Raw genomic sequence first — 25,276 nt, 5'->3', positions numbered from 1 at the left:
TCTATGTAGAGTTCTGCCGTCGTCTAAGGGTTCATCTGGTTTTCATGGGCGTTTTTCACGTTTAAGGTACAGAAGAGGGGTCAAACTACCACCAGGGTCATAAATGTACCTCTGGAAATGCCAATACCCCTTCAAAAACCTTGTCTAATGTGAGTGTGTAAGCGGCGAAGCGTTTGAGAATATGGTCCATGATGTTAGTGAACTTCATCCTGCTCTGGCATATGCTCACCACTCCATCTAACTCTTATAATTTCTGGGTTGCTACTCATTACATTTGCTTCCACATACTGGGGACAGAAGATGCTGATTGGATGAGACTAGTTGATATGATAGAACAGACAGACAGAGAAGAGGTCTAGGGCAACAAAGTGAAAGGAATATCCACAACTTCTCTACTGCACTAACAAACTGGAACAATGGGTGAGCTTTTGTTTTCCGGTAGGAGCAGGCAGACCAAGCACAAAATAAAAGATAGAAAAATAAAGATAGAAAGATAGAAAAAGAAAATAAAGATATAGATAAAAATAAAGATAGAAAGAGAAAATAAAGATATAGATAAAAATAAAGATAGAAAGAGAGAAAATAAAGATATAGATAAAATGAAAGATAGAAAAAATAAAGATAGAAAAAAAGATATAGATAAAAATAAAGATGATATAGATAAAAATAAAGAAAGATAGAAAGAGAAAATAAAGATATAGATAAAAAGAAAGATAGATAGAAAAAATAAAGATGTAAAAAAAGATAGATAAAAATAAAGATGATATAGATAAAAATAAAAAGAAAGATAGAAAGAGAAAATAAAGATATAGATAAAATGAAAGATAGATAGAAAAAATAAAGATGTAAAAAAAGATAGATAAAAATAAAGATGATATAGATAAAAATAAATAAAGAAAGAGAAAATAAAGATATAGATAAAAAGAAAGATAGATAGAAAAAATAAAGATGGAAAAAAAGATAGATAAAAATAAAGATGATATCGATAAAAATAAAGAAAGATAGAAAGAGAAAATAAAGATACAGATAAAAAGAAAGATAGATAGAAAAAATAAAGATAGAAAAGCACTAAATAAAGATGAAGGAGGCCCCCACGACACAAACATCCTGCCCCTTATTTTCCTCCCTGCCACAGATCCACTTTCCTGTCCTCCTGCCCCTGTCTTTCCTTCTCGTCCACAATCATCACCATCATGAGAGTGCAATCTATTGGATAATTTAACATAAAATTTGATACCCTGGCAATCAGTGGGAAGGCGGAGTGGAACATGCAAGGAAGCAACAATAATAATAATCAGTGTGGTAATAATAATGATAATAATGATGATAAAAATAACTGATGTGTGCAATCTCTCTCTCTCTCTCTCTCTCTCTCTCTCTCTCTCTCTCTCTCTCTCTCTCTGTGTGTGTGCCAAGTTAAAAACACTTTCCTTCTCACCCAGCTCATGTAAAAATAGTAATCAGAGGCTGTCTATTCCTCTCTTTTCAGGACTTAGGGCCGCTTTCATAGTCGTTTTGTTTGTTTTGATCGTTACCAATGGCGATGATCACCGCTTAAGAATTTCCACTTAAAACTGGCCGATGGGGTAGTGGCGGCTGCAGGGTTAGCCTAGCCCCGCACCTTGCCACACACTCTCAACACCTCTCGCTTCCTCTGCAGCCGCCACTACCCCATAGGCCAGTTTCACGTGGAAAACTATAGCGTCGATCGGCACCATTGGTAACGATCAAAACAAACAAACCGACTGTGAAAGCGGCCCTAATTATACTTTCATTCTCATTTTGGACATGGATGTTAGAATTTTTGTTTATTGTACTGTACACACACACACACACACACACCACAACCACCACCAGCAGCTTCACACTGATTAAAGAAATTGTCACAAAAAGAAGCAGAAAAGAGGCTTGTCTATTATGATTTGGTGAGCTGAGTGTGTGAGTAGCAGTCTCATCTAAAAACTAAAACTAGCGAGAAAAACTATAAGAATCGTTCAGTGTACACCATCGTGGGGCTTCAAATCTTTGTACCACACTGTGATATACCATAGCAGAAGGAGGAAGCTGCCCAATGTTATCAGATGAAAGCAACTCTGTGGGGTTCTCTAGTGATGACCAGTGCACTAGATTGAGTTTCCTAAGAGTAGCAGGTGTGGCAAAAGAGGAATACTCAAAACATAGAACAGGTCTGGACAAGTCAGGTAGTTGCAGGCACGGCACAACAAGAAAAATAAATGATGATTACAGAATTGAAAGAAAAAACTATGCATATATAAACTTAAAAAAGGTGAACTGAGTGTCTAAAGATACAGCATCAACAGTCATGGAGGGTGACAACACAAATCAGGAAAAAAATTATGAGGAAATCAATTAGGAGGATGCTGAGCTCTTTGTGTGAGGAAGGCTCCAAGGGCCTGATGGGATCTCTAAGTGGCTGCTAAAAGAATGCAGAGACCTGCTGGTGAATGAGATTCACGGTCTGAGCGTTTTCACCAGCAGAAGGGAAAATGTCTCGGGCATGGAAGAGGACCAAAGTAGTACCAATTTGCAAAAGAAGGAATAAGAAAGAACCCTTGAATTACACACACACACACACACACACACACACACATACATCAGCCATATGCCTGTGCGTGTCTGCGTGTGCATACAAGGCAGAGCAGGACACGACTATAATACAAGTGTGAGCGTACATGAACAGCCACCTACAGGTACAGGTGGGAATGGTCAAATATTACTGGTGGCGGCTGACTGGGGGAGTGGGAGGACTGGGGGACGGGGGACGATAAGTGATGCATTTAGTGGTTTAACTATTACATTTCAAGTCAACTAACCTTGGTGTGCCAGGTTTGGGAAGGGGTCTGTGGCAGCTCTGGGATATTATTTACAGGGGAGGCTTGGTGCAAAGGGGAAATGAGGTTGTGGCAAGAGAGAAGAAAAAAAAAATCTGAGCTAAGGGGATTAAGAGGATTTTTAAGGCAGCTTAACTTCCCACAATCCCCTCTTTGGTACTACCTCTGGAGGGGGCCAGCAGAGAGGGCTCAGATAACAAGGGACTGCTTGCTTGGAAGGATATTCAATGCAAAAGCAAGAAGAAAAGCAACAATTGAGTTTATAGACTGTCTGAGAGAAGATGAAAAGAGAAGAATCAGCAACAATGAATTTACAGGGATGACAGAGAAGAGACGTTGATGACGCTCCATGGACAATACCATATGATTAGCAACTTGTTAAGGTAATGTAATGTGGCTCACTGGGGGGGGGAGACTTGTAACTTGTCAGGCAGCAAGCAAAAATGAGACAGTATTAGACAATGGCTTAACCCAGTAGCAGCGACGGGCCAAATTTGTGGCTTAACCCAGTAGCAGCGACGGGCCAAATTTGTGGCTTTACCATGTAGCAGCGACGGGCCAAATTTGTGCCATGATATAACCCCCAAAAGATATATGATACATACATTGTGTGAGTGATGATTTTTTCTCATTATTCTCGCTTAGAGGGACCATTAAGAAACATGATCCCCGCTGCTACCGGGTTAAATCATGCAAAGGTCACATTGGGGAAGTGGAATAACTCAAGGTGGTTGTCTGCAGTTTTACTCTTTCATGGTGGAGACAAAAAACTGAACACAAAATAAGAAAAAAAAGAAATGCTGTTCCTAGAGAGAGAGCAGAAAAATGCTGGAGAAAAGATGATGCCAGAAAACAATGATCAAATATGGTCCTTGAGGTAACTTGGTAGATGGTAAGGGGGTGGGGGAGACTGCATCATGAAATATAGAAATGACAAATTTACTACTTACTGATACCCATATGGCTTGGGGGGGGGGGGCAAGATAGCAAGAAAGAAGGAAGAATAGAACAGTTGGAGGAACATAAGGTAACAGAAATGTGGGATTAACTTCTCAAGTCCCCTGCAACTTTAATTTCTTTGAGATTGACACCAATGGTGGGGTGGTGGGGACATGTGTGCCTGGGTAGGACAGGGAGGGGGGGAAGGGGGGGGGGATTATGCACACTAGTTAACCCGGCAGCGTCAGTGGACCCATTTTTGGGCTCCCGCGAGTCGGTCCGCTGAAACGGCGGACCCAGTTTTGGGCTCGGCTCAAAACACCTAATTCGAGCTAATTGTAGGCGGTGGCGACATAGAGCAACCCACCATGCATGAACTGGGTCATTGTGGTGGTTGACTGATCTTGAAGTGGGCTTATTTGTCATAGGTGGTGCTGTAAGGTCATGGCAGACTGAATTAGCTATCCATACAGTAATCACTTGTCAAATTCTCTAAAGTAGACAACAAGCGACTTTCGGCTAGATGCCACGTGTCACGAGTCTTTATTTTGTAACAAACATCACCCAAAAAGAATGGAGTTTGAGTATAAGTAAATATTTTTAACGGCTTTATAGTTATGAGAAGAGTACTCTGATATACGTTCCATGCTCTTTTCTTAGTCTCAAAATGCAGTGTAATGTTGCCGTTTCTCGGCCACTTCTCGGCTTTCCCATAGCCGACGCCCACGGGTTAAAAGTGCACGAAAGGAGGGAGGGGCTTCAAGATTGGGGGTTTGGCAATAGTTGATCATCCCCTTTCTCTCTCCCTCTTTCTTTCCTCTTCCTCTTTCTCCATCACAATCAACATTGGAAGAGAAACATTTGCTGTAGTAAGCAACATATCACTAATGGAACATCTTTTTAACTCTCTCTCTCTCTCTCTCTCTCTCTCTCTCTCTCTCTCTCTCTCTCTCTCTCTCTCTCTCTCTCTCTCTCTCTCTCTCTCTCTCTCTCTCTCTAGCAGACAGACCACCTATGAACTCTGAGTATCAATGTAAATCTCTCGTAACATTGGCTCATGAGGTTCCAGGACTGCCCCCAGGTGCCAGCAGCTTGACAAAATGCTTAATTCTGTGCCAGTGTCGTTACCCTGACCCTTTGAATATTGCACCAGAACACATTTTCATTGCATACAGACTACCCTGGGGGTCACTCCCCTCCAGTACTACAATACTATTACGTGTACCCTTGCAACACTGCGTAAGTTCTCCGTAGCCTTGTAACACCTTGGGCCAGGGTTCTTCAAAGTACTGTTGGTGATGCCATCATGGATTGTAATGCACTAATAGTTGGGCCACACTAGACTAGTTTCTGAGTTGCCACTTGAAAATACAGTACAGAACAGCAATGGCTCACACTTCAACTCTTGGCGACGAAAAACTTCACTCACAACTTTCATGGATTCTGGTTACTAGACTTTTCCTGTGATGGTAACTGTACAGTCTACAACCATTGTTGTGAACATTATGTTTCCAATGATTTTTTCTAGTCTATAGTTTAATAATTTTCATTCATTTATTTCAGAGACTGAAACTGAATAAATGCTCTTTTCTTATGACACTTTAAACATTTTATGATTCTCTCGCTTCATGGTAACAGTAATTGAAAAATTTAACCTTCTTGAGGCATTGTACGTACACACTTCTCCATTTGTTTTGGTTTGGAAGACAACAAACATGCCTGCATGAGAAGGCCTTGTTCAGCCAGTGGCGGCTCCCTGTGTTGCTCAATCTCTAGGAGCATCTCTGTCAGCCTTGGATGTATTTAGTTTGATTAACAGTAAGTGAATTACTGCACTTTTCTAGCACCATTATAATAGTTGCTTCAGTGACTAAATAACTGAACTACACTTTTCTGGTGGTGTTTTATACACCTGGAACATGTTTGCTTTTGTCTGTTTGTTTCAGTAATAGAGATCTAATATCAGTGTTTTTCAACCGACATATTTCATACCCTGACAGGGCTTTAAGTTGGTCTGTTTCAGTGACAGGATGCAGTCATACAAGTGCACTTTTCTGATGACATTTTTCACACTCAATGTGTATATTTTGCTTCACAGTAACAAAAAACACAACACAAACTTTTTCCTTCATGTTAGATTTACAAAGTTTTCAATCTGTTCTCCACCATCACCAGCATTATTATTGATGATTTTGTTCCATAGTAACGAAGACCAGACACTCCACTACATAACTTTTCTTCAGTCAGATTCAGACAACTCTCAACTATTCATAATCACCATTGCTGTCAAACATTTCTTGATGTAGTCTGAACACTCATAGAGAGGAGCTGGGACATGTGTGCCAAGTTGTGCGCGCCATTCCCATCAGTTCTCATACCAGGATATAGAATTAGTACTCTGGAAAACTGAGCCAAGTTGCAAAAATACTGCCAGAGCAAAAACTGATAAACATTGTTTTTAATATAAAACACTCAGTGACACAAGCTGAGTGGGATAGATAGTGAAAAAACAAATGGAGTCAAATTGTTCTTAAAAAGTGTATAAATTAGAAAGAATAAATATTCTTGTGAGTAATGGCCGTTTTTTCTTCACACTGAATGCCGCTAAAGCACCTGGCCCTTGTTTGTTTACATGGAGTGGCCGTCCACTTTCATGACTCCGTGCTTCATGTTATCTTAACATCCAAACCTTTCCATGATGAACATTGCCGCTGCGCCTCACTTGGCTGCCGGGTGCCGGGTTGGTTTACAAGAAGGAATTGGTTGTTTGTATGTTATTGTGCTAAGAACAGAATGGTACTGTCCAGCATCAATCCTATTGTTTGATTTACTTTGAATTCATTGCCAGTCAGTTAAATTATTTGCAATAATACAATTAGAGAAACTGCAACAACGCAGTGAAAAAATCCCGTAATGTAACACCACTGAGTGCCGAGGACCGACTTCTACTCAGAAGGCTCAGGTTCAATCCCCAGCACTCAGTGGTGTTACATTCAGGATTTTTTCACTGCATTATTGCAGTTTCTCTAGAGTATATATATACTGTATGTGATACTGCAGATTGAACAAAAACATCTCCAGCTACCACAAGCACGAGCGGGGTCACCTTCATCTTCATGTCCCCAATGCTGGGCTGGGGTGTCAGGTATAGGCTGCAGAAGTGGCCACTGGCACAGTGACTGTTTAGATAACCTGTGGCTCAGTTGATTTGCTGCCCTGACTTCTACTCAGCAAGCATGGGTTTGATCCCCAACACTCAGTGGTGTTACATTGTGATTGTGTTACTCATGCTTGCAGCCCAGCACAGCAAAGCAATACTGTTGTTGTGTACACTACCAGCAGACGTCTCATAGATTACGGTCACATCTGGAACATGTAACACTTATAATGGAATATGATTATCCATAATTTTCTTCATAGAATCCAAAACCTTGAGAAATCAAGTTCCACAAAATCAAAAGCCAACTGTATTCACATTTGTAACTCAGTTTATAATTTCCCAGAGTTGTTCATTTCCTGGTATGAGAACTAATTAGAATAACACACAACTAGTAAACACACCCTAGAGGAGCGATGGAGAGGGAGCACAGGCAAGGGAGGGTGTGGTGGGGAGGGTAAAGGTTCGGGTGAAGGAGGAGGAACACTGAACAAAATGTTGGTGTGGATAGGAGAAGGAAAAGGAAGGGTAGTGGCATGGGGAGTGAGGGCTCACCATTCACCAAACCAAGTTTATGCCCCCTTAAATAAATAGTACAAAGAAAAAGTTCAATATATACGGTAGACCCTCTATTTGACACAACAGGTACAAAAGAAATTTGCACTGAATGAAATTTGCACTAAATGGAGGTGCGATTTCAATGGGATTTATCAATTTGGGACTGGTGGGACATTTTAGTGGAGTCCACTCAAGAGAATAATCAAACACACATAAAATATACTGCTATAGTGCTGTTCCTGCAAGCAGAAAACAGTAAAAGTAGGCAAAAGAGAATGTCAGTCAGTGTCTAGATCCTCCCTTCTTGAAAGCATTCTTGTTGTAGGATGGAGGGGATACAGATGAAGCAAGGCTTTATCAAAGTTTACCAGCGATTCTGATTAATTCTTGAATTAAAAAATGAAGACACTATAGGGGTGCTGGACTAGAGCAGTCATATAAATATAAATTTATACGGCTCTGGAGTACAGTCTTGTATAATGGGGCAGCAAGGGTGCGGTGGTGGCGGTGAGGGAGGCAGTGTTTGTAAACAAAGCACCTCACTCAAAAATAAGGCTTGCCATGTGCATTGGGAAAGCTAGTTTTGGATGAATAAGTTATGAGTTGTAATTGGGACACACAAATCTATACTGTACAATAGTTGAATATGAAAATTAATTGAACTATTCCCAGCATGTCTGTACATTCGAAAAATAGAATCAGCTAATGAGCAGTCACACGCCTACCCTGGGCCAGTGACGGTTCAGGTGGGACTCAGTCTCTCACCTGACGCATGCTTGTCAATGTCCTTCCACGTGTTGTTGTGTTTATTATACACTTTCATCAATTATTTTCTACTTTTTGTTTGAATGACTGGCCTCCCTGCCACATGAAGTGTTTGCTTTGTTAAGCCCATAGTTTAAGCTGTGTTATATAGGGAGTAACTGTTATATAGAAAACATCTTCAATTTAGGTTTCCCATCATAAGGAAATCCTTAAAATAAAATAAAATGTGCCAAATAGAGGGTCACAGTATATAATAAAATAAAATGATTCATTCATTCATTTAAGTCATTCATTCATAAATACATATAAAGAAAAAGGAAGAAAGAGAGAATTAAAGAAAGAAATGCATAGATAAATAAGTAAATAAACAAATTAACAAATAAACATGCTTTCAACATAAAAAGTAAAACACTGAATAAATTCCCTCAAATTTCCCAAATATATGATGTTAGTTGAAAAAAAAACATTCTCATATAAAATAATTACCCTAAACTGTATTTTGAAAACATTCCCTTGATTAACTAATGAACTGACAACTGGGAAAAGTCAGTCTCAAGTATGCAGAGCAACCTCCTTCTTGTTGAGTGAGGGATGAATTTAACCCGGTAGCAGCGACGGGACAAATTTGTGATTTTACCGTGTACCAGTGACGGGCCAAATTTGTGCCATGATATAAACCCCCAAAATAGATGATATATAATCTGATCACAAATGCTTTGATATATATTATGAAATGATTTGTGTGAGGGGTGATTTTTCTCATTTTTCTTGCTTGGAGAGACCATTAACCCTTTCAATACGATGACGCCTATGTAGGCGTCATGAAGCCCCAGTAGCATATACGATGACGCCTACGTAGGCGTCATATTTCTATTCTGTTTCTTCTTCTATTGAGTTGTCCCGTACTTTGTGTTGGTTACTAAGTAAAGACGCCGTGTGCTGTCCTTGAAATCCTATTGCTCCTCCCACCATCCTTGTTCCCACCAATCACAAAAAATGAGCTACAGTATGCACCGCCTTCTTCCCGCCTTGTGTCTAAAATTAGGAAGTCTCATTCTCTCTCTCTCTCTCTCTCTCTCTCTCTCTCTCTCTCTCTCTCTCTCTCTCTGTCAGACACCAAAGCGCCCGACACCATCACGTCTATCTCTCTCTCTCTCTCTCTCTCTCTCTCTCAGAGAGAGAGAGAGAGAGAGAGAGAGAGAGAAGCCGAACCTCGACCTTCTCTCCCAAGAGAGAGGTCTCTACCTTTCGACGTGACCGTGACATATTGACTGAAAATTAGCATAATAATAATATACGGAGGCAACAAGCAGATACATGCTGGCTCAGGTTTCCCGCGCGCTACTGCGCGCAGCCGAGCACACCGTATATCAGCCAGGCGGGCTTTTTGAACATCCGGCGCGAAGGGGTTAAGAAACATGATCCCCGCTGCTACCGGGTTAACTGCCTAAAATGAGGCAGTATTCATGTATAATGTTAGCCTAGTCCCAGAGTATAAGTCAGGTTGAGAAAATAATTCAACTGCCAAGAAATAATAGTAATTCCTGTGAAACATCAACTGAATCCCAGCGTATGATAGGTTGGGTTGAGAAATTATTCTGACTGCCTTACAAAAGTAGTATTCATGTAAAATTATAACCCAATCCAAGAGCACGACACGTTAGGTTGAGAAATGAATTTCACCGCCTAGAAAAAGTGGTATAAATTTCTGTAAAACGTCAATTGAATCCCAGCATATGATTGGTTAGGTTGAGGAGTGATTCTGCCTGGTGAGGTAGTATTCATGTAAAAGGTTAACCTAGGGACAGTTTTACAGTCCAATACAGCAAGTTGGTAAGCTCCCCAACCAAACACAAAATACAACGAAAATTCCTTGTACAGTGTTTGGCATTGCTATTAAAAGGAGGAAATTTTAGGAAACTCTACAGGAAAGTTCATCAGTATCTGGTATTGAGTAGAAATAACAGACCATTGTGAAGACAGTTTGGTTGGGGCGCTTACAATGACCCTGTGTTGGACTGTCGAACTGGCCCCTAGCCCCAGAGTATGAAAGGTTAGATTGAGGAATGAATTCAATCACCTAGAAATAGCAGTATAAATGTAAAAATTAAATGTCAACTTAATCCCAGAGTATGATAGATTATGTTGAGGATAAACTCTTAGATGTGGTTATATTATGTAAAAAATCAACCCAATCCACGGCTATCATGAGTCTGGTTGAAGAATGAAATTAAACACTCAAAAGAAGCAGCATAAATGTAAAGAACTTTAACCTAATCCCAGAGTATGGCAGGTTAGGCCGAGATAAGACTTTAATTGCCCGGAAAAATTTGTATTTATGTAAAATGTAAACTTAATCCAAGGGTATGACAGTCAGGTTGAGGAGTGAATTTAGCTGCCTAGAAAAAAAGTGTGGTATTTTGAGTTCATTCCCCTAGAAAAGTGTCTATAAAAGTCTCCCCATGGATCAAATATTAGAGGTTTTGTATCAGTATATGCAGTGTCCATACAAAGCTTGTGGAATCTGTAGGTATATACTGAGTAATGAAAAGGAAAATCATCAACTAGCAAATTTTTCTCTACATTAAAGGAGGCAGATAGAGCTAAACAAAAATAATAATACTAAATTCCTGGTAGGTGCTCCCTAAATAAAAAAAACGGAGGAATCTTTATGCGCTATAATGCCGTACTGTGGATCTGCAGGAGGAGATACAAAACATAAATCCCTAAATACAAACAAGCAATAAAAGTCTTTACATGTGACAACCAAACACACACCACATCAAAAAGTGTATTCATGTATGAATTTAATCGCTTGTTAACTTGCTACAAGAAAAGAATGAAGGATACAGTAACACGGCAAAATTATATTAAATACAGTAAAGTCTCCTACAGTCAAGTCTCTTTTATCCGAAAATCACCGGACTTTAAAAGTGCCATAAGATTGAATTTTTTGGATGAACGATATGCTAAGATATATAAGGGAAAACAGATTAAGGCCGGGTTCCCTCTTCCATTTTCATGTTTCCGTTGACATTAATGACTTCAAAATGACGCCACCAAAACAGCGGCCGCGTGGCACAGATGAAATACACTCCGTTGGTCCATCGCACACCATTTGTTGACAAACATGGACCACATTGACCACAACGACCTCTTGTATATGTTATTTTGTGTCTAAGTACCTCCATTTCATATTTTCATTGTATGTAGAATATTCAGTAACACTGGACTGGCACCACCGCCCCCTACCCCGGACCCAAAAGTTAACTTGAGTTCATCTCCGGACAGGACTCCGCGCAGGGTCCGGGTTCTGTTGTTGTCGTCATTGATGGTTGATGGAAACGTGAAAACGGAACAGTGGGTAAGTAAACAAGCTGACAAAATTTGTTGACAAATTCCTCTGCAGCGTCCGTGTCGGCTGAATTTTTTTCACCACACACCTAGTTTCCTGAAGCTATGTCTCCTTTTAAACTTTTCAAGCAAATCAAAATAGAATTCACATGGCTCTTTCAGCTCCATGAATTCATAGAAATGCTTAGCCTTTTCTATGATGAGCGGTCAAGTCACTGCACGTCCCTCAGCACGTTTGAAAAGTTTGTCTTTCTGTTTTCGTATGTCATACAGAGGTAGACCCAACATTGTAATCGTTCATCAACACAGTTCTGCTTACATCTACATCACTGTATATCTTCTGTCATATTTCTATTTCCTGTTTCAGAGTAAGCACAACTCTTTTCCTCTTAGTACTTCCACCAACTGGGTTGCCTTTAAAGGGCCATCCACACTATGGGTGGGCCATAGTGGAATCAGGCGGAGTGACGAGGGGGTAAGGAGGGTGAGCGTCCACACTCTAATAAGCAACAGGCGAGGCATGACTGGTGAGCAGCCCGTGCTCGTCATTCTCCACCATGAGTGATGGGAAGGCGTGGCGCGAATGACCCCTCTCGCTATTAATAGACAACTGGGTGTCGCACGCCGGGTCACCCACCAAATACCTCTCGCTCAACACTCTCTGCCGCTCCGCGTAGCCCCGCCCACTTTACCATATATAGGAGACGTGTGGAGCCAAACACAGAATTCCAAGCCTGGTCACCCATAGTCTGGACGGCACTTAAGAGGAGCAGGGGAGGGTGGGGAGCTGGTGGTAACTTCCGCGCACCCTGGTAAACACTAGTGGCGCGAGGTTCAAATTTCAGATAAATTTCTGATTTCTTCGGTTCATCGAAATGAGAATGTTTTCATAAAACTTACGGTTATTCAAATAATTTTGTTAAGAGAATCTCAGATAAAAGAGACTTGACTGTACTTGATGCATTCAGATTAATGAATTACCATTTGGTGACCCCAATAAATGGCAACCCTAATTCTCATATGGCAACCATACTCTCCCATTTGACAATTATTTTCTCCCCATATTCTTACATTTAACTTTTTTTTTTTTTTTTTTTTTTTCCGTCTCCGCCTATTGCGCCGGTAGGGTTGCTTGAGGGGCCTGGATGATATTCGGCCCTAGACCGTCATGGCGCAGGCAAGTGTTTATAGTGGCGCCATCTTCTCTTGGAAACACTCTCTTACTGTTCTCGGTGTATTTCCCGGCCAAAAGTTTATCAATCTATTACGATCCCAGTTCTCAACAACTCAGCTGCCATACTGATGGCACTGTGCCAGCAGACAGAACATTTCAAACAGTCGTGGAGTCCTGCCACATGTGATAACATATTGCACACCGCCTCTCACTCCTGTCAGTCTAGCCCACTGCTGTATATTGACTGTGATATGGCGTCAAAAACCTCTACAAGTGCTAGGGGAAGCGAGGGAGGGGGGGGGGGGGATGATGACAATGATAAATCTCAGCAATGACAAAAGGAGCTAAAATGTGAGTATTGTGTGGGAAAAAAAATCACCAAATACATAATGCAAGATAAGGAAAAAAAAAACATGGTTTTAAGCCATTAAATATGGAAAAAAAAACTTGACATTCTGAGAGCTCTGGTATCAACTATCATTTTTTAAATTATTTAGGTTCTTTGCATTTGGCAAATTTGTATTTGACAAGCTTTCTTTGGCCCCAGTCAATTGCCATATCCAAGACTTTACTGTACACCTGAATGCAAAGCAGCAAAACCACACACACACCCCAAATCAGTACGCAAAGGAACAAGTAAACTTGCCGTAATAAAACTAAAAACGCAAATACTAACAACAAAATATAAATGCATGAATACCAAGTAATAATAAATGTAATATGAATTAAAACACAACTCAGATCACATATCAGTGGGCACATGAACCTGTGAACTTTCCACAAATCAAATCAAATAAAAACAAACAAACAAATAGATAAGTACCAGGGGAAAGGTAAGGGAAGGAGCAGCGAAGGGAAGACAAGCAACATGTGCACATTAGCAACTGTAAAGCCACAATCTGGCAGGAAATGGAAAGAATGAACAGACAAGGAAAGTGTGCATGAGTATTGTTGAGGCTGAGCGACAGACAAAACCACTAAAATGACAAGACATGGTGGTAAAGTATTTGAGAGATAGAGAGGCTGAGAGGACTGCAGTATACAAGGGTAGTGTGTGGATAGGAGCGAATGGGACATCTTTTGCCAAGCCCCTGACCCACCTTGAGAGCATTCCAAAGAACAAATTTTGAAGTAAAGAGATAGACTGTTAAACCTTGGCTAATAAACACAATTAGGTGTTTGGAGAAGGGGTGGCAAAAGATAAACAGCTGAATGTAAAGAATCAATAGAAGTATTACGCATGAGTGGAAAGCAGACACACGCCTTTCCCAGATCAGAAAGTGCATGAACCTGTGAGCTTGCCATAAAAAGGAAACTGATAAATTAACAGAAAAAATAATGAAAAGAAATTGATGTGAAAGTACAAAAGAGTGAAATTAAAATGTACTGTCCCAAAATCAACAAGCACACAAACCAGTAAACTTGCCACAAAAAATAGACAGGATGAATTGACAAATAAAAGAAGGGTGCGAGTCAAATATGAGGGCAAGGGGTGGCAGGGAGACCAAGAGAAAGGTGGACTGGTGGGACTGAGGAGCACGTAAGAAGAGGTGGGAGCGGGGTGGGCATGTTGGGAAATGAGAGCCTATGATCACAAAAAACTGGAAACTTTATTTATTTTTTTTTTTTTTATTTATTTTTTTTTTTTTTTAAGTTTGCCCCACGGCACGAGAAGGCTTTCATGGTGGGGCCGATTGGTCAGTCCCTGCCTGTTAATGGTGGGGGCAAATATTTTATAGTGGCGGAAGTTTCAGACGGAGTGATTAGACAGGTTCATGGATGGGGAGGGAAGGTAATAGAGAATTGGTTCTCAGGAGCTGTCATCTGATGGCTGACTCATGTCTTGCACATCCTTGTAAAAAAGGGACTTCCCAGGGAAACAGAGCATAAGCTAAAGATAAGATAGAGGAAAGCAAGAAAGCAGAATGATTGTGATGAGAAGCATGAGGTGCAATGGGAGGCGATAAAGTATGAGTAGTGTTCTTGGTGGTGGTGATGGTGGTGGCAAGCCCCAGACACACTCAGAAAAAAGATAAACCAACAATTAAAAGGAGGAAGCAGTGAATAATGAAAGGTAAAATAAAATTGTTTTATAATTAGTAGGAAGCTAAGCTGATATAGCAGCAGTGGTGGTGGTAGTGGTGGTGGTAGTGGTGAGCCCCAAGCAAATCACACACACACACACACACACACACACACACACACACACACACACACACACACACACACACACACACACACATACACACACACACACACACACACACACACACACCATGCGTCACCCCCTTACGGCAGCTGATGAGTATGGTGGCGGCGACGGTGGCGACTGTCCTGCCTGGAGTGGTGCCGGAGGTGTGGCGGGGGAGGGCTGGAGTCGCTGGGGGAGGGGGGGTGGGCCAGGTGCTGGGGCATGGTGGGCTGGGTCGGGGGCAGGGCTGGCCAGTCTTCCTGAGCAGCCAGACAGGTGAGGTGTCCCGTGGGGAGACTCTTGCTCTCCCCGGCAACCCTGTTTCTCCGGCGGGGCTCGCGGGGCGGGTGATGCTCCGTGCCACCCCCACCCAGTCCTGAGAGAGCACCCCGCCCCTCCATGGACTCCTGGCGGCGGTGTCTTTGTCCGTCTGACTTGTTTGATGACCGGAAGCTGTTACTCCTGAAGACCGAACCACCAACGAACTGACTCACATAGCAATGCTCGTCCCCTACCCGGCCCTGCCCACATCAGGGGTAGGGCGGGGCAGGTTTAGGGGTACTTAAGTTAGATGGGTGTTGATTTGAAAGGGTAACTTCTTTATAGAGCGACACACCAACGCACTCACTCACTCACACATCCATGCCATCAAGCCCCCCCGCCCTGGATGATCGCCACTAGGTACACCAGGGCAGGGGGACAGGGTAGCAGGGTGAAGAATGGAGGATAAATCCTGTACAGTTTGACACACTAACACACTCACACACAGACAGCCGTATCACCCCTGCCTTGCCCTGCCTCACCCCATCCCAAAGGCAGGACAGGGTAGATAAACAGTGTGATGTCGAACTGAATGGTATACCAAAATGAAAATGGTACACCAAAACACACACACATACACACACACACACATACAAACAGCCATCACCCCTGCCCTGTCCTGCCTCAGCCCATCTCAAAGGCAGGACAGGACAGGTAGAAGGGGTAGTTTGGTTAGCAAGGCAAGGCTGACTCCTGTACAGGCCAAGAATGCACACACACGTATATACACCCATGTTTTCGTTCTCCCCCCACCTCGCCCCATCTTAAAGACCAGACGAGACAGGTAAAAGAGGTAGTTAGGTTAGCAAGGTGTTGATCTGCAAGGGTAACTCCTGTACAGCCTATGCACACCTACACATGTTGCTACTCTTCCCCAGCCCCACCCCACCTCATATCCATGGCAGGGCAGGCTTAGAGGTAGTTAGGGGTAGTGAGTTGATGATTTGTAAGGGAAACCCTGTACAGACCAACACACTAAACCACACCCATGTTGTTACCTGCCTCTACCCCATTTCATGGGCAGGGTGAAGCAGATTTTGGGGTAGTTAGGTAAGCAGGGTGTTGTTTTGTGATGGTGACCTACATAGACTGATGCACCAGTGCACACACTCACAGAGCAAGTCTCGTCACCCTGCCCATCCCTGCCCTCCCTCCCATGTCCTGCCTCACACCACTGCACCTCTGCAGTTTCAGCAGCTGGTTGTGAATCCACAAAAATAATAAATGGGCAAGCACCTTGCCTGGCACACAGCAGTGTGCAGCCCTGACAGTCCTCCTTTATGTTTCTGTTTGTAGATAGGGACAACCAGCCAGTATTGATTGGTCTTGCCAGTGCCAGGCCTCCTCGTCTCAGTCCCATCATATACACCTTCAGCCTTCTGATGAGCTCATTCAACAAGTAAGGCAGTTACTGATCTTCAGAGAGGCTCAGTGTGTTTCAGGAGCCCACAAACAGAGAGGTTCCAAAGGTTTTGTAGGCAGGTGCCACCTTGCACCACCACCACCCTGGCCAACCCAAAACAAAATCAAGGACTACCCCACTAGAGATTTAGTGGTTCCAGAGGCTTACTCTGCACCTTTTATAAGCAGCAGACTTATCCAATGCAAAAACAATGAGGGAGCCTACCACGCAGTCAGGCCCCCCAACAAAACCGAGTCTGGGTCACGACCAGAGCAACAACCTCAGTCTCTATTTCTTATCTTGGATTGGGTGAGGTTTAACCCATGAACTGCACAATTAAGATTTGGGAATAGCTCCTGGGTGCGCAATAAATGGCAAAACAATAACCTGGTGGAAAACAATTTTTAGTATTACAACACCCAAGAGAGACATGTTGAGCACCAAATAGTGCAAAAAAAATAATAATAATTCACTTAATGTGGCAATGATGGCGGGATAATGGTTGCGGATATGAGGCGACCTTGGGGGCGCTGGTAGTGACGGGGTAGATAGGACGGTGGCAGAGGGCAGATGACACACGGCACAGTCACGTCTGAACATTCTCTTGCCACTAATTATTCATTCCAGTTACAACAAACAAAATATATCACAGGAAACTTCACTTTGTCAATTTCGATTATCAACCTCTTGCGCATCATTATCAAGAGGCCAGTCATTAGTCACACCAGCAATACTCTTGTCAAAGTTATGAATGTCTGGCACAAAATCTGATCCATCAGACCAGACGAACGGAGTACGCGTTGCCTCACGTCTCTGAGGCTCCTGTTCTCCCTCTGCCTCCCCCTCCTCTCCCACACCAGCTGACACCCCTCCCTCACTCAGTTCATTAGCTGAGTCTTCTCTTATACCCCCACTGTTGTTTTCCTCATCTTTCTGCCACTCTGAATCATCGGACAGTGGTGATGGTGTCAGTGAGTGACTAGGCTAGCTAGTAACTTTCCGCGCTGTTGGAGAGGCAGCGTGTCTGTGACCTTGAGCGCCAGAAGCATGCTCACGCTTGCCACGCTTCCTCAGACCAGCTGAATCTGATGGCTCAATGTAATCTGAATCACTGTCTCTTTCAAATTTGTCTACTACAATCTTTCTCTTTACCAATACTTTCTTTTTACCCCTTCCCAAGCCTCCCCCTCGGTCACGACCACAGGAGCTTTATGAGACTGGTTGGCATCAGTAGATGACATAATTCTACTCTCCATGGCTGCTAAAGAGCAACTAATATGACGATGGTGACTACATGGTGCGGAAGAGGGATGATGTTGCCACACGAGGTTCATTGGAATATACTTTGGCATCACGGGAAATATAAATATTCACCTTGGAACATGTGTCATCTTAAGATGTCTGGCCCAGTCTAACTCATAGCATCTTGAGATGTTTGGCGCAGTTTACGGGTTAAGGTTTTCCAGGAAGGGGTGTCACGCCCTTAGCCAACCAATCCAGATCAAAAACTGGGATGAATGTTTGCCGTGGGCATTGATACAGAGCCCCAAGAGAATAGAATTCCCTCCAATTCAGAGTCATGAGGAGGTTGCTGCCTCGGTAACCCAAGTCCTTTACCTATCTTCCCAGTGACCAGTGAGTTGGCATTACTAACACCTTGCAATACAGCACAACCTTTAGTTAAGTTTTATCCTCAGGCAGCTTCTTTGGGTTTCAGGGACCATAACTGTTATCACCACCTCTTTCTTTTGTTGCAGTGATAAATACCTGACTAAAACCTCACTCAACTTCTCAAGCTTTACCAGGACATTATATATATGGAACTGATATCAAATCCATTACACTACCTCAGTAATGTTTACGGAAGAAAAGTGGCCATGTTTATGTATACCAGCTCAGAGTGTCTATGGGGGCAGCAAACCTAACAACAATGGCCACATAACTTGACATCAATACATCAGTAACATCAACCACATACACAGCACCAGTAAAACTAAGAAAGTGAATTATTTTAGTTAGGCAAATATTGTTAACAAAAAGAATGAGGTGTGGAACTACTATGCCATTACCTCATTACAGTCAAACCATTTCAAACAGTCCGTTTGGGGGTTCGATTCCATGGGTCCTTTCCTCCCCTCTACTCTGCCACACAATCCCAACACCTGTCCCTTCCTCTCATATGTTAGCTAAAGGTAACATATCCGGAAGATGCTACTACTGGGGCGCAATATAAAATCAAAAAAAAAATAAATAAATAAAAAAAAAATGAGAGGGAAAATTAGGTGTTGGGACTGTGTGGCAGAGCAGAGGGGAGGAAAGGACCCGCAGAACTGAATGCCCAAACAGACTATTTGAAATGGTTTGATTATAGTGCCACCTCCTCAGACATTTGGCCAGATTATTACCAACACTTCAGAATTTTTGGCTGGCAACGCTGTGCTATGCTCTTTTGCAAACACACAAAGACTTAATTTTTACACTCAGAGGGTCATATCTTTTTTATGCTCTCATGGGTGTGTTATGGCCATTATATGAACATCTGTCATCATAAGGAAAATTAGTCATGCTTGATGGCCATTGCAATTGTAACGTTACACTCTCTTTCCATCCATTGAGGGCTTAGAGGTGAGGGCAGTAAGAAGACTGTCATGAGGTGAGGATGAGTAAGGTGAAGACCACTGTTTACACCTACTTCTTAATTTCCTTGACCTCCTCCTCCTCCTCCTCCATCTCCTTCTAGCTCAGTTTTCCCAATCTTCCTTCTTCTTTTGCCTCACACTGGCTTTCCTTTCTTCCTTCTTCCTCCTCTTTTTCCTTCTGCCAGGTTTTCTCCTTCTCCCTCTCACTTTTTTTCTACCAACTTCCCTTCTTGTTCTACTGGCCTTTCTCCTCCTCCTCCTCCTCCTCCTTCCCTACCCATTCCAGTCTCCCTCCCCTCCCCCTATGGTCTTTTTGCTTCTCCTCCTCCTCCTCATATTTTTCTTTTATGTCACCAAGAATATTAAACCACAATTCAAACTCTCTCTCTCTCTCTCTCTCTCTCTCTCTCTCTCTCTCTCTCTCTCTCTCACCTTTGCCGGGTTATTTGGTGGGGCTGGCAGGTGTTGTGGTTGCTCTGGTCGGAGGCGGTGATCTCAAACCCGTTGCTCACCTTCTTGCCCTCCTCGAAGATGAAGTGTGTGTTGAGCCAGGCACTGAACAGCTTGTCCTGGGAGGGAAGGAGAGGGAAGGTTGTTGAGGAGTTACCACGAGTGCTTGTTTGAAGGGGGTCTTATACGGAAGCCGCCCCACACTCACTCACTCACTCATTAACATTCACTCACTCACAGCCACTAACACTCATTCATTCACACACTCACTCAATAACACTCACTCACATTCACTAACACTCATTCATTCACACACACTCACTCAATAACACTCACACTCATTCACTTACTCACAAACTCATTCACTCACTCACAAACTTCCTCATGCACTCACACTCTCACACTTTCTCACTCGCACTCACTCACAGACTTCCTCATGCACTCACACACTCACTCACTCACTAACATTCACTCACTCACTCACTCACACTCACTAACACTCATTCATTCGTACACACTCACTCAATAACACTCACTCACACACTCATTCACTTACAAACACTCACTCACAGACTTCCTCATGCACTCACACTCTCACACTCACTCACTCACTCTCTCACACTCAATACCAATCACACACACTCTCACTCACAGACTTCCTCATGCACTCACACTCTCACACTCACTCACTCTCTCACACTCAATACCAATCACAAACACTCTCACACTCTCACTCACAGACTTCCTCATGCACTCACACTCACACTCACTCGCACTCACAGACTTCCTCACACACTCACTCACTCACGCAGCCCTACTCATACACACTCACTCACTCACTCGCACTCACCGTTCGCCTGACAAAGTTGGTCCTCTTGAGTTCAATCTTGATGTCGCCTGAGATGGGGCGGGCCACCTCCTCCTTGACGGGCAGGTGCAGGAGCTCCTTCCCCTTCTTCACCTCACACACCTGCGTGTTGTAGCCCTTCTTGTTGGTGTGCGAGCTCACCACCAGGAACACCTCTGTGGATGGTAGTTATTGTGGGGTTTGTTGTGTAGATGTTCGCCTGATTTTTTAATGTCGTAACAGTCTTTTATTAACGATACTGTGGCTGATATGTCTTTTTGTTTGTTGTGTAGATGTTCGCCTGATTTTTTTATGTTGTATGAGTCTTTTATTAACAATACTGTGGCTGATATGTCTTTTTGTTTGTTGTGTAGATGTTCGCCGAATTTTTTAATGTCGTATCAGTCTTTTATTAACGATACTGTGGCTGATATGTCTTTTTTACCTGTTTTCAAGGCGTGGTTTTAACGAGTGAGTTTGTAAAAGGTTGACTAAACTGTGAAACTCCAACACTTCTCACAAACTCCGTCCCAAAACTGGAGCTACAAGTCAAGCTAGCCACATTACCATGAATAAATTCTAATACGACGTTTAAAAAAAATCTGGCAGATCTAAAGGTAGAAGGAAAAAGACTGAACAGGAAATAGAAGTGAGATTTGTAGACTGGGCAAACTTAAGAAAATATAGTGTGATAAGAAAGCAGTTTTGAAACACCTCTGTGCACGGGGAACGGATGCAGATGGTTTGAGGTGATGCTGAGACACACTGACTAGAAATAACAAGTGAGATTAGAGACTAGAGAAACTTAGGGAAATAAAGAAGACAGCAGTGAATGGGGAAGGGAAGAGAGAATGTCAAGTGATGTTGAGAGAGGCTGATGAGGATTGAAAAGTGAAAAGATTGGAGATTTCATAATTATTTACAAGAGAGAATGTCAAGTGATGTTGAGAGAGGCTGATGAGGATTGACAAGTGAAAAGATTGGAGATTTCATAATTATTTACAAACACACTGTCTTCCACGTCACACTGCCTATGCATTACTCTCACTGCACTAGAAATAGTCTGAGTGGCGGAAGATCACCCACATGCTGTTCAGGTCTTCAGTCAACCCTAACTTCAGCGACTTTATTCAAGAGTAGCACCGGGGGGGCAGCAGGGGGCAAGAAAGAGTCATACATCACAGCAGCCACTATAAATAAAATACACCTGTGACACAAATGCACTGGGGTCAACCATGAGGCCCCTAAAGAAAGTCTACAGGTGCACGTAAAAAATAAATAAATAAAAAATGTTAAGGTAGCTAAAGACAGATGCTCAGCTTTACGTACAGCTCTATAAATGGAGAAGGAAAAGGTAAAGAAGGGGCGGGGATTATGTGAGGTGATGCTGAGGAATGCTGACAAGGAATGAAAAGTTAAAAGATCGGAGATTTCATACAGTAATTATATCCAACACTTTCTCTTCCACAGCACATTTCCTAATCATTGGTCACTGCACTAGCAAGAGGCTGAGAGTGGCTTTAGGTAGCTGGGGAGAGATACAAGGCTGTTTTTGTACACCTGTATGAGTGGGGAAGGGCAAGGAAAAGAGGGAAGGGGAAAATGTAAAATGAAGTTGAGAAAGTCTGATGAAGAATGAAAAGTGAGAGATCTGTGATTTCATAATATTTTCTAACATGTCACACTTGCTAGGAATTAGTCACTGCACAAGAAAAAGAGGCAAACAGTGGCTTTCTAGGTAGCTAAGGACAGTTGCAAGGCTCAGGACTGTTCACCACTCTGAGTAGGAAAGGGAAAGGAAAAGAAGAAAGGGCACAAAGTGAGGTGATGTGCGGGGATGTATTTCTCACAACACCAGCCCGGCTGCCATTTTCATTGCTTTACTCAAGGACCCTTGTCAAGTCAAGCAGTACAGGTTAAACCAAAAATATATAAATTTCGGGAAACTGTACATCATCAATGTTCTTTAACCATACATATTTCTGAGCATTTTAAGAACTATTTTTTTTCCAAAATTGTTGTCTGAAAGTTTGGGGTGCGCATTATACGCCGGTGCGCGTTATACGCCGCAAAACACAGTAAGTGCGATACCACACGCCCTACCCATACGGGGATCATAAATATAATCATCACACTCTACGCTCCCTACGTTTCAAATATACCGCCAGTTCTTGACTCAGAAGAATGGTGGAGGCATCTGGCATCTGTACACACTCTCATTCATCTCAGCGCACCCCCTACCAAAGGCCACAGATCATTTTCCACTTTTGTTCGGAATGCGTCTGTCATGTCTCCTGGCGCGTCAAGCAGTTCCTCTGTGAGAGAGAGAGAGAGAGAGAGAGAGAGAGAGAGAGAGAGAGAGAGAGAGTGTGTGTGTGTGTGTGTGTGTGTGTGTGTGTGTGTGTGTGTGAGCTTCCACGCGACGTGTCACGGCCACTAGAAAATGCGCAATACTTTTGGCTGTCATATCTTGTTTATTATTATTAGGAGAGAAGTTTTATTACACCACCATATATACTAGATGAATATACAATTATTATAAAGAAAGACACCATTTCCACCTCTTTTAAATGTCTAAATTTTCCCCGTGCACAACATCCAGAGAAATACATCGCCACCCGTATTCTAAGGGTTAAGGACAGAGGTAAGGCTAAATATTTGTACACTTCCAAGGGTGAGGACAGGAAAGAAAAAGAAGGAAAGGGGATGATGTGCAAGGGTAAAAAAACTAAAAATACTGACTAAAAACATGGGAAGTGTGATGTTAGGGATGAGGCAGAGAATATAAGACAACAGTACATGGGAGAGGAAGGCAGGCAGGAGGTAGGGAGGTGGGGAGACAAATACAAGGAGGAAGGGGAGGAGGTAAAAGAAAGATAAAGGGGAGAAGAGAGAGGTAGTGAGAGGAAGTGCTAGATAGACCTTACTGTAGAGGAGAGAAAGAAGGAAGGAATGAAGGGAAGAAAAGAGAAAGGGAAGGACTACACACTTAACCCCTTGACTATGAATTTCCTACAAGAAGACATCACCAAACTACAGGAATGGAACAAAAAGTGGCTGCTACAATTCAATGAAGAAAAATGTAAAGTCATGCACCTTGGGAGGGGAAATCCAGCATACCAATAGCACATGGGAAACACTCCACTATCCACCACAGAGGCATAGAGAGACCTGGGAGTACATCTTACCAGGCTACCAGTGAAAGATAAATCCATGCCAATCGCAGCGGGCAGGTTAAACAAGGCAGCATATTCCACAGTTTTAAATGTTTAATGATACTGTTGCTACAAATACGGCAAGGCTACCCACCTGAGTTGACGCTGGAGAGGGGCGGCGTCATGCGAGCCTGACGAAGGCGGACGAACGGAGGGTTATAGTTAAAGTTGGAGCTGACTAGTTTGGCGTAGTATTCCACGTACCGTCTTTGGCTCGGGATAGTGACTCCCTGTATGGGGCAGAGGCAAGGTATCAAAATTAGGTCGGGATGGGTTGAATTAGGTTAGGCAAGGGTTTAGGTTAGACTATGTTAGGTTGGGATGGATTGGGTTAGGCTAGATAATAGGTTAAGTTATAGTAAATTAAGTTGGGATGGGTTGAGCTAGGTTAGGCAAGGGGTTAAAATTAGGTCAGGATGGGTTGGGTTAGGTTAGGCAAGGGGTTAGATTAGACTATGCTAGGTTGGGTTGGGTTGGGTTTGCTTAGACAAGGGGGTTAACCCCTTCACTCCGGCGATGCCGACGTCGGCGTCTGACGGCGTCACCATATGGAAAGGGTTAGTCCTCTTCCAAACCTCTTAATCCTCTTCCATTTCCTCTTAATCCTCTTCTAAACCTCTTATGAGGAAATGTAAGAGGATAAAGAGGAATTTAGAGGAGGATTGAGAGGTTTTGAAAAGGATTAATCCTCTTCCATTTCCTCTTGACCCTTTCCATACTGTGACCCAGACGTCTGCATCATGGATGGAAAGGGTTAAGTTAGGCTACATTAGGTTGAAAGGGGTTAGGTTAGGTTAGGCTGTTAGGCTGTTAGGTTGGGATGGGTTGGGTCAGGTTAGACAAGGGGTTTGGTTAGGCTACATTAGGTTGAGATGGGTTGGGTTAGACAAGGGGTTAGGTTAGGCTACATTAGGTTGAAAGGGGTTAGGTTAGGTTAGGCTGTTAGGTTGGGATGGGTTGGGTCAGGTTAGACATGGGGTTAGGTTAGGCTGTTAGGTTGGGATGGGTTGGGTCAGGTTAGACATGGGGTTAGGTTAGGCTACATTAGGTTGAGATGGGTTAGGTTAGACAAGGGGTTAGGTTAGGCTACATTAGGTTGAGATGGGTTGGGTTAGACAAGGGGTTAGGTTAGGATACATTAGGTTGAGATGGGTTGGGTTAGACAAGGGGTTAGGTTAGGATACATTAGGTTGAGATGGGTTGGGTTAGGTGAGTTTAGGTTGTTGTTTTCTTTCTGGTTTTCTATGAGGGTGTGTTAGATTAGGTTCAGTTAGGTTTTAATGGAGGTTTATCTTCCTCCTAACACAACACAAACAACTCACACGTCATCCACAACACAACACAACACAGCACAAAACACAAACAATATAACATGCAACACAACACAACAACAAACACACAAACAACACTTT

The 25,276-nt window shown here is 42.8% G+C and overlaps 1 protein-coding gene across 13 annotated transcripts in view; it reads right to left on the bottom strand.

The window, feature by feature from the left end:
- LOC127000654 (phosphatidylinositol 3,4,5-trisphosphate 3-phosphatase and dual-specificity protein phosphatase PTEN-like) overlaps positions 1-25,276 on the bottom strand; it is a 110,818-nt gene that overhangs the window by 55,430 nt on the left and 30,112 nt on the right. For 11 of the 13 annotated variants that reach the window (XR_007754368.1, XR_007754367.1, XR_007754369.1 and 8 more), the window contains exons 5-8: positions 23,959-24,094; positions 20,653-20,825; positions 19,785-19,921; positions 15,093-15,452 (exon numbers count right to left, since the gene is read on the bottom strand). Coding sequence is in view for 10 of the 13 variants with exons in the window: in XM_050864620.1 (XP_050720577.1) it covers positions 15,093-15,452; positions 19,785-19,921; positions 20,653-20,825; positions 23,959-24,094 (806 nt within the window). In the remaining 3 variants the exon portion in view is untranslated. The remainder of the gene's footprint in view (positions 1-15,092; positions 15,453-19,784; positions 19,922-20,652; positions 20,826-23,958; positions 24,095-25,276) is intronic. The other 2 variants (XM_050864624.1, XM_050864625.1) reach the window with 1 other exon arrangement.

This window comes from Eriocheir sinensis, chromosome 19 (assembly GCF_024679095.1).
Source record: "Eriocheir sinensis breed Jianghai 21 chromosome 19, ASM2467909v1, whole genome shotgun sequence".
Taxonomy (NCBI): domain Eukaryota; kingdom Metazoa; phylum Arthropoda; class Malacostraca; order Decapoda; family Varunidae; genus Eriocheir; species Eriocheir sinensis.
Note: the sequence above shows the minus strand (reverse complement) of the source record. Positions and strands in the feature narration are given on the sequence as shown.